The following is a 10,583-nucleotide window of genomic DNA, read 5'->3' on the forward strand; positions in this document are numbered from 1 at the left end:
TCGAGAGTAAGTAGTTGAGTTTCTAATACCGTGAGCCTATAATGTAAAGAAGTAGTGCTAGTATGGTGTTATTTTGTTGTACTAGTACTTGGTCGCCTTGATTTACTAGATGAGCAAATTTTTAAGAAAGTAGATTAACAGTAAACAAAAATTGACAGTAAACCGTACTAATTAACAGTAAACAATAAACAGTAATAGTTCTTAAACAGTAATAGTAAAATAGTAATAGTTCTTGGTAAAACAGTAAATAGTAAAAGAAAAATACAGTAATAGTGAAGTGCAGAAATAAAATAGATAGACATAATACTGTGATGGTACGGTTAAATATATTGACTTTTATATATATATATATATATATATATATATATATATATGATCGTCGACATCATTATAACATGTATAAATTTAAATTAACTAATAATTTACTTGATTCACAAGATGACTCAGTTTAAATACTAACAAAATAACTAAATAACTATGTGATAAAAATTATTGAAACTTTTGATTTGAACATAAACGTCAAAAATAATCTTCTAAAAATTCTTGATTCTACATAATAACAAACAATAATAACTTATCATTCTGAAAAAAAAAATGATAAAATATTACTGATGACTAATTAAAAATAATTAAATAGGTATTTTAACCCTAACTTGTAAAAGAAGAAAATAACTTAAAATCTTTTTAGCCTCCGAATAAATTTTAAACAATATTTTTTTAATCAAATTGATTATAGATTTCACCCAATAAATAACTAAATATTCTTTGATTTGATATATAACCTCTCAAAAAAAATATGGAATCGTCACATCAATGATCCCCCTAGAGTCAATCCCACGGATATAGAGGAAGGTAAATACAGGTACACAACTAAAAACGTATAACCGGGACGCTAACCCCAGGCAATACACCCTAAGAATCGAACCCTGGACCTTTCGACTACGAAACCATGCACCCCCAGTTGTGCTACACCCTGGGGACGATATATAACCTCTCAAAGCTTCTATCAATTATAGTCTGATCCTATTAATCAGGGGCGTAGCTACATTATGAGAAGAGGGTGCGACCGCCCCCTCTGAAATTTTCAAAAAAAAAAACATTAATAGTATATATTTGAAAAGTCCTCACCGCTATTTTCATCGATTGATTCACTATCGTTTGTATTGGAAGATTGAAATTGGTCACATATTTAGAAAACTCTTGGCCTATGCTATCCATTGGTACCACTTTTATAAAAAAAATTATCGTGTCTTGAAATGTTAATATTAAATTAAAATATATAATAGTAAATGGATAAATTAAATGTAGAACACAAAGTGAGAGCGCTAAATTAAAATTGGATCGGATTTGAACTAAATCAAACAGATAGACACACAGATAATGATTATGTTGATTTAAATCGGCATTGATTTGGTTGAGTTATGACCGAAGCAAATTTAAAGTTTAAACGAGTTCGATCGATTTAAAATTAATTATGGTAATTTTGAGAAAATTTTATCTTACACTTTTTCCTCTCTACACACTGCAACCTCCGTCGTGTCATACGCCATCATCGCTATAGGAATGCTAAATATTATGAGAAAGCAATATAACAAATGATTTTTCAAATTTAAGGCATAGATAAGATTTAGAGATTGGTAGATCGTTGTTTCAATTAGAACATAGAGCTATGGTCGAAAATTTTAAGTTTAACATCATTTTTGACTCCTTAAATTTAAAATTAGATTTTAAATTGTGAAAATCAACCAGTACTAATGTTTGAATTCTTTGAAAATAGCCCCTCCTAGTTTAAAATTCTGGCTACGCCACTGCTATTAATCATGCTACGATTCCACCAATCTTGCTCTAATTCCACTAGAAAAATAATCTTGTACGATTGAGGATCAATTCGATGTTCTGGATCACACGATCCAGGATTTGCAAACATGGCCTGAGACTTTTATATAGCAGGTAAAAGTAAAGACAAATATTATATAATCCCAATGGTGCCAAAAGAACAATAAATCACCATGAATCACCCTTACAAATCGCACATAGTAAACACTTCTATATACACGTAAACACCTAACCAGAGATCATCTCTGGAAAGGGCAGTAAATCATTCTATGAATTAAAATCCAAATGAACATAATATACAGTAATCGTGGAAAGAAAGGTGGGTGTATATTTTCAGCTTCAATCTCTCCACTGCGCTAAATTCAGCATTTCTCAATCAGCTGGTCTCACTTATATAAACAGTGTTTCACCTTTGATTGCCAGATCAAATCAAATAGAAAGAGAACGATTGTAGTATAAGTACGTTTGGCCTAGTCCGAAAATTAAACTTCTAAAAAGATGATGAAGACGACACCACAATCATAGAAGGTGAATGTGTGATGTAATTAACCTGTTCCATAACACAAGAAATAAACTATCAGCGAAGAGAGAAAGGTAAATAAAGCAATATGATGAGCCAGGCATCTATAGTCAAACCTTCTTCGCAGAAGGCAAAAACACCTCCCAGCATGTCTTCGTCGTCTCCATCCTCAAGTTTTTCTCTCTCACAGTGGCTGCTGTTACTGTCTGCATCAACAGCTTCAGTTAACTCACGGCAGTCATCGAGCTCTGATACTTTACAATAGCCTTCGTCAAAACATTGGGCAATTTCAACTGAATTGTGGGAATCAGAACGCTCAGCATGATCTGTGTAGCTGCTGGGGGTGTACGACTTTGGTACTTTGCCGCCATCATTTGCAGCCAGTTTACCATTACATGACAAACTATTTGATCTTGCTGAAACCTCGTTAATTATACAGTCATTCACGATAGGATAGCTTTGACTGTAGTCTGCATGCAGTTGCATGTAATCTTTGGAGTAACTACTTGCCACTGGATTTGGTTTAGCTTCTGATAATGCAGCAATACCATTGCTGATAATTGAAGATGAATCATGACCAGATTCACTTGGCATAGCCTTCTCCATCGAGGGTAATATAACTGGTTTACCAGTGTCATTAAAATAAAGTAAACCATTTGTCGGTCTTGTCCCTAGTAACGACAGGTCACAATGAATTTCAGATGATCCAATTTCTTAACAGAATTACATTAAATTGAGAAGTTCTACTTACCAAAATCTGACCGAGAGACAAAAGATGATGTATTAAATCTAGGATTAGCTGTATTCTTGCTGAACTCATCTTTACCTTGGGAAACTGCTGCTGATGAAGTTCCATATACACCACCAACTCTGCAAGAATGCAAACCATATCAGTTAGATTTTGTATGGTCAAAATCAGTACATGTTCATTTCTTATTCTTCTATTGATTATGAATTGATATTTCGGTATAGTTTGGAATAATCTGAACTGAACCAAGTTTAATCACAATCAAGCTTGTTAAATGTTTTGAGAATAGTTTTCAACCCAAAGCTCAAAAAGTTCGAGTTCAATGCTTCTTCTATATATATATATATATATATATATATAGAAGTTTGTCAAGCTAACTTACCAACTCCAAGGAGAGCCAAGCCTATGATCATCACTGAGATCAAACTTAATCAATAATGAAAACTTAGTTGAACTCGTCAAAATATTTTGAAGGGAAGTCTTGGTGCAACGGCAAAGTTGTTGTCATGTGACCAAAAAGTCACGGGTTCGAATCCTGGAAACAACCTCTTGCAAAAAGCAGGGTAAGACTACGTACATTGGATCCTTCCCCAGGACCCCGCATGACAGGAGCTTCGTGCACCGGACTGCCCTTTTTTTTTAACATGTCAAAATATTTTAAGAGATTTTTCACCTCATTCTCATCCTAACACCACAAAAATTTGCAAGTTCTTCCTAGCTTGATAATGTGAGTAAAAATTGTTAACATCAGGAGAAAATTAATCAGTAGAGCATATAAATTTCTTACTTTTTCTATCACTGTAAAAACACAACACAAAAGTTTGCAATTTCTCTTCTATTTCAATTATGACAACTAAAGGTCGATGTGTCGTGCCAGGTGAGCTGGTAAAATCTTATTGATAAGTTTTTGGCAATATTCTTTACACGTAAACCTATGAGAATTGAGAAATTACAACATAAACTTTTATCCTTGAGTTCCTGCTAAATTGCGCAAACAAAAAGACCCACCTAAAATAGTAGAGGCAGATATAATGAGAGAACACATGTAAAACTAAAAAGAAAGTAGGCTACATCATTTTCTGGCTCTTGTCAGCAGCCAGAAATTTTGCTTTGAAAGAAATTAACACATAGCAAAGAGAGATTAACAAATGATATAGGAGAGAATGAATGTCATAGCATGTATGTATTTCATCACTTTATGCAACCCTAGCAAGAATATTAGAGTTGTTCAAAAAACAAAGAGATTTTTACCAAGGAGTCTACAATAATTCTTCAATATATGGCAACTACCATTTAAGATGCAGACCAAACAATTCTGTAGTTTGACAGAAATTCTAATTCTAATTTTTCATTGATAGGATATCCTCCTTATATACAAAGATAAATCCCTTAAATTTAGGTATGTGATAAGTATGAGCTAATTACAATCCATCTAGGAAATTAATCCCTACAAAATAGGGATAAAATAACAAGTTGCCTAATTTGAATTTCAACAAATTTTTCTAGCATCTCAAGAAGAAATGAAGAACATCCCTTGAATAGCAGCACATGGAGAAGATTAACTGACAAGGCTATGGAACAGGTTCAAGAATCCTAAAAAAGGGAAAAAACAATGAATTTGAGAAGTCTAGTCTCTATCATTTTACAAAGCACAACCACAACTTCCACGTGTGTCAGCCTTTCAGGTGCCTATCTTACTACATGAGAAAGAAATATAGGACAGAATAAAATGCAGACATTTAAGGAAGAGAGGAATATAGGACTACTGACCACAAAAATGAGATGATTATAGAGAACTGAACTAGACCCTCTGAATCATCCCAAAAAATTTCAATTCAAAATAATCATATCAACCTTACATTAAATCATTCAATCAACATAGTCCATTGATGAACAAGGATAAATTTAATAGGGTATGCCAAAATGATGAAATATATTTCTAGTCCCACTTTCCACCATTATCTAGCTATTAAAACTTGATTAACTAAATGTGTTTAAATTAAACAATACTTTAGAAAAACTTATTTCCTTAAGGTTCTTATGAAAGAGTGGTAAGTATTTATCTGGTCACAAAATAACTCTTTTAGTGTGACATTGGCAAATGAGAAGATGATCAATATGTTAACGAGATGAATTTGATACAGTAAGCCATTTCAGATTTCTAGACCTCCAACCCCAGTAGCAAGTTCTACCAGAGTGGTATGTATTTGTTAGTGAGCCCAAGGGAAAAGTGGGTTTTTGAGGTTAGCAAGGCTGCAGGATTTCAGGCCAAGGCAGTAGTGGAAGAGTACCTGTCAGTTCCTTCTGATTGGAAGCTGCAGAAATGCTCAAAAACAGGAAGCAAATCCTTTCTCTTCACTTCCACCTCATCAAAATGTAGTTTTTCAATCTCAATCTCTCCACCAGTAAGATCTGTTGCAGAAACTTCACCAGCTCCCAATGTAGTTAATATGCAAAAGCAAATCTACAATGCAAATTAAACATAAATTATTTGTCAAGTCGAAGAAACAGGTAAGTCCTTGGTGAATTGCTCAGTAACAGAATAGCTGTACCTTTGATTTCTGCCATATTGGAATCTTTCCTGAGTTAATTTGCACTTCAGCATTTGAGAGGAACCAGTTGGATCTTTCACTTCTAACTGACTCTGCCCTAGCTGCACCACTGGCAGTAGACATGGCATAAGATGTTTCAATATCTTCAGAATCTCCGGAATCCATGAGTTTCTCACTAATTTGCTGACTGTGCAACATAAGTCTGGAAATATTTTCCTCCCTTTCAGGCCAATTTGACCTTCTACAAACATCCCACCATTGAACTGGCTCAGAGTTTACACGTAATTCTTCATCTTGAACTTGCAATGAAGGAGCAGGTACAGCTTTCAAGCTACTATCAATGGTTTCCACTAAGGAAGATGGAAGAAGTTCATGTTGTATGACATAGCCTGATGGGGAGTACAGCAGGATATGTTCCAAGGACTTTGCCTTGGATGTACCTGTTATAGAGTCACGGCTCAGAGAATTATGGAACACAGCAGCAATGGCACCTGATGGTGCAGAAGCCTTCCCCACGGCAGAAGTAGCAACATTGCTTACAGTGTTTAGCCAACCATTAAAATTTTTTATTCTACTAATTACAGAGTATGTGATTGGAGATGGAGGTGCATGTAACTGTTGGTGGATCATGCAACATGAAGCTGACCACCAGGGTGACGTTATATTAGGAGTAAGAATTGGGCCTTCACCATTTATAGTTTGTGGTTGAAGGCTAGCATCACCACCAAAGGGTGATAGAACATATATGTGGCTAGTGCCTCTTGATGAAACAACTGAAATCCACTGACTGTAATGACTAAAAGATATATCCTGTATGATCTGTTAAAAGAAGTAAAAAAAAACAATCAATATAAGGCACCGTTTTGTATGCCTAATAATCAGGGTAAAAAAGAGATTCAGATTCATACAGCTGCTGTTAGTCCACGATATAGCTTGTAAAGATGAACATGCGATGATGTCCAATTATAACATCCTGGGCTAGCACCATTCTGTATACGAGTTGGGATAATTCGGAAAATATTTACATTGTGCCCATGTACTGACGCTGTGACCAATAGGGTACCACTAGGGTCAAAACACAAAGCAGATATTGGACTGCTATGAGCCCTAAATTGTGAAATGACTTCTTTTGAAACAAAGTCCTTAATGACAACCTGCAAAAGATTAACAATTATCAATCACCCAGGAAAACATTATGTACATATCAGATCAGCCAATCATAGGTCACAAGTATATATATCCATCAATATGACAGTATTAAAAAACTGAATGTCTGGATGATATAAACACACCATTCCTATGTTATCAGGTTCATTTAGGTGTCCCATATTCTGCAACCTTCCAGATCTCCGGCCTGCACTTGATGACAAAGGAGAATTAGAACCATCAGGAAGTAGTTCTTGGCAATACTTTGAGAGAGTTTTGTAACCCATATCTCCTAGATTGATAATTCCAACAGCCAATGTTTTACTAGATTCCATAGCATAACGAGCAACCAGGTTTCCACTGCTAGGAGATGTTGATGGGCTTACACCTGGAGATGGAGTAAGGTTTTGTGGACTAAGGTGACCTGTATTTGATATGAGAGGATTATTAGAAGCATAAGCTAACCACCTAGGACCAACAGCCATCGGACCACAACCAATATTAACACCAGCTGCTCCTTGTAACGGATAAGTTAGAACACTGAACTTGCTCTCAAGTGTAACAGCATCAAAGCAGTATATCTGCCAAAAGATTTTAATTAATCAGGAAGAATTCCTAGAAATCTCAAAAATTACCAAATTATCCAAGAAAAAATAAATATTATTATTACTTGTGCTGCAAGTGCGACAGCAACTATTCGTGGGCTGCATCGAACAATATATACCGCAGAGCGGAATCTCAGAACATGAATATAACTGTGAGACTTGAGTGAGTAGAACCGAACAACAGTAGGAGTAGAGATACAGCTTCCTGCCTGAGGTTCACTAATATTCTCTCTTATCAAAGCACTCAAACGGCCACCTTGAACTACACCTGAGCCATTGGTCTCATCACCAGCAACAACCAAGAGCATAGGATGTGATGCCCTGAACCCTTCGGTAACTCCAGAACTGACTGGTGTGGGCTGCATCTGTAAAAAAGTAACTGGGCCATCACGCTTAGAAACCAGTTCGCAGACACTAGAGGCATCGTCAACATCAAGCACTTGAAATCCATTTGAATAACCAAGAAGTAGAACACGCTTAAAGGAAGATAGACCAAGCTCCAGCTTATCAAAGCCAGCCCATAATACCTGTAAGATCAAAAGAAAATGCAACAAAAACTCAGACTGTTACACTTAGAAACATAACAGATAAAGTTACATGAACCACTTGGGATAAACATAAAACATGCAAGAGAAGAAAGAAGCCCCACAGAAGAAGAATGTGGTTATTCCAATCATGACCTTGCTACCATAAGAGTATACACCTCAAAGAATACTTCATGCAGAAAAAATGAATTATCAATATTTTAGAAAAGTACATTAATTCTGTGTTAGAATAAAATTCTTAAGAATCATAATTCCAATTCGGCAATTCCCATATTCCAACCTTCAGTTCAATGTTCAAATTGAATTTTAAGTTAGAATTCCTATTTGTAAGTTCAATGGAGGGACGAGAAACATGTAGCCATCCCAAAGAGTTGAGACCATGGTTGCTGGGAATGTGATTTGAATCTTGGGATTGTAGGGAAAGGTTAATAGTTTCCAAGTTGGTATGTTCATTCCAGATCCTAAGCAGAATCTAAATTGGATTAGGATCCGAATCGACCCATATATTTCTTATAATTCCAAACATCACAATCCAGTTTTCATTGCCTAACTAAATCCAAACACAATAATTGGAATTAAAGTTACTTCTGATTTTTTTTTGTCATGTAAAGTTGGAATTCTATTCCTATAGAAATTGGGTTCCAACAAGAAAACGTACCATCAAATCTAACAATTTGGAAACACAACCAACAATAACCATAACGCGACTGTTTAATTTCCTAGACAAAATAAGATATTTGAATCAGCACATCAAATATTTTCCCTGGTGAATATTTATATTCCTCCTCCAATTGAATTTTAGCTCGAAAAAGTAAAGAAAGAGTAAGCTCCTTCACTGCCTTTGGTTCTACTCGTCTGACCAGTTGAAATTGAGCAACCTGAGCGGCATTGCTGGTTAATCATAAGACTTCAGAGCTACAACCCTAAATACCCACGGAGCAGCTTGCATTCATCGGAGCCCTTTCCCACAATAAAACATTTTAAAAAAAATTTAATGACAAACTGCAAAAACGGAACCTAATCACATCACAATCGAATTGGAGAAGACAGATCTATCTCCCAAAAGCAAGGAAAATAAAATAATTTCTCTTTTCGGTGTGAAAAAAGTAACCTGGTCCTTCTCATCCTCTGCCGGCGACGCGATCGACGCGGCAACAGATGCCCCGGCGGATCGCACGCTGCTCGCGACCGACCCCGCGTTCGACGACACTGTCTTGAGGCACGAGGAGATGATCCGCAGCGAGCTCGGCAGCAGACCGTTCTTACCTTTGCCCCGAGTCATCCCCCCTTGTCTCCTCCTCTATCTCTTCTACCACCACCCCACCGCCCCGCCGCCGCCCATCGATAATTCCCACCCCGATGGTGAATACCATCCGACTCCAAACCACTCCACCCTCTTCCCTTACAAAGATTTCACCTCCTCTCCCTAAGCTTTGACTTCACCGCCGTAATTCTAATCCCTATCGCTCCGTCGGGACTCCCCAACTCACCTACAAAAGAAAGAAAAAAACAACAACAACAACAAATTAAAACCAATTCAACCCGACTCTCTCTCCTCTCTCTCTCTCTCTCTCTCTCTTCACCTCCCTTCTTATTTCTGTTTTTTTTTCTCTCCTAACAGTTGCTTTCGTGTTCTCCTTTCCAAATCATGACAAGAAAATCAGTCTGTTCCGCCGGTACACGATAGCAGACACTGGCGTGTCTGTTACCTTCGGAATGCAAACGAATTGAATTAAACTGAGCTGAATAAAATAAAATTATTAATATTTAAATTTTAAAAATATATATAATATTTAAATTTAATTTAAAATTTTAAAATATAAATAATTTGTAATAAAATTTCAACTCGAGGTTAGTTTAAATTGCTATTGCTGAAGCATAATTATAATACAAAATAATTTAAATTTAAATTTAATTCAAATTCTTTAAACATTAATTTGAACATATTTAAATTAAATTATATAAAACTAATCGCAGTTTAATTTGAATTTAACTCACAGTTTAAAAATTATCGAACATAATTAAATTTGACTAAATACGAATTAAATATATATATATTTTAATCGGCTCGAAAAATTAAGGAAGAAGCTCGATTGGTTTGCACTTTGGGCACTCCGTCCACGTAAGGAAGTTGCGCGATAACAAAAACGATATGAATGCATACCGGAACTGGCGTTATATTATTAATTATTGACAGGCTCAGGCTGTGGGAATTATACCGGAAATCACGGTGGCGCATTGAATCGGGTAACAAGTAGGTTTGTGGGTGAAGTAACTTTAATTTTCTGTCCTCGTTTCGTGTTATTTTAATTTGTGGACATGGAAGGTGAGAACTACTTTCTTCATTATTATTATTATTTTTTTTTTTTGCCAGGTTACTTTGTCTTCATTTATGGACATGAAGTTGTGTGTTTACTATTATATTTATAGAGATTTTTTTTAAAATGATAAACGTAAATTATGATATGGTATGTTAGATTTTTGAATTGTCCATCGTGAACCCTTTCTGATTACCAAATCGATCACTCAGATTCTAAGATACCTTAATTTTTACTTTGTCTTCCTTTTTACTTGCCCTCTATCTACTATGTCGTTGGATGTTCTCCTTTGTAGATCTTACTCTTTTCTAGA

At 35.6% G+C, this 10,583-nt stretch overlaps 1 protein-coding gene across 1 annotated transcript; it reads right to left on the reverse strand.

Annotated features, from left to right (window-relative positions):
- Positions 1-1,951: 1,951 nt before the first annotated feature.
- On the reverse strand, positions 1,952-9,536 carry LOC122045392 (autophagy-related protein 18h-like). The gene is made up of 9 exons (XM_042605599.1): positions 9,064-9,536; positions 7,473-7,934; positions 6,949-7,383; positions 6,565-6,810; positions 5,657-6,475; positions 5,396-5,568; positions 3,108-3,226; positions 2,473-3,027; positions 1,952-2,386 (listed from the first exon to the last, which is right to left on the reverse strand). The coding sequence occupies exons 1-9, from the start codon at positions 9,232-9,234 to the stop codon at positions 2,382-2,384; spliced, it is 2,985 nt and encodes a 994-aa protein (XP_042461533.1). The 5' UTR covers positions 9,235-9,536; the 3' UTR covers positions 1,952-2,381.
- Between the last annotated feature and the right edge of the window lie 1,047 nt (positions 9,537-10,583).

This window comes from Zingiber officinale, chromosome 2B (assembly GCF_018446385.1).
Source record: "Zingiber officinale cultivar Zhangliang chromosome 2B, Zo_v1.1, whole genome shotgun sequence".
In the NCBI taxonomy this organism is placed as follows: Eukaryota; Viridiplantae; Streptophyta; class Magnoliopsida; order Zingiberales; family Zingiberaceae; genus Zingiber; species Zingiber officinale.

Bases quoted from the DNA above. Each gene is read 5' to 3' on its own strand.
- LOC122045392 (XM_042605599.1), bottom strand. From the start codon at position 9,234: ATGACTCGGGGCAAAGGTAAGAACGGTCTGCTGCCGAGCTCGCTGCGG. The intron at 7,935-9,063 runs GTTACTTTTTTC...TTGATCTTACAG, and splicing joins CAGAGGATGAGAAGGACCAG to GTATTATGGGCTGGCTTTGA. The intron at 7,384-7,472 runs GTAATAATAATA...ATCTTTTGGCAG, and splicing joins CTGTCGCACTTGCAGCACAA to ATATACTGCTTTGATGCTGT.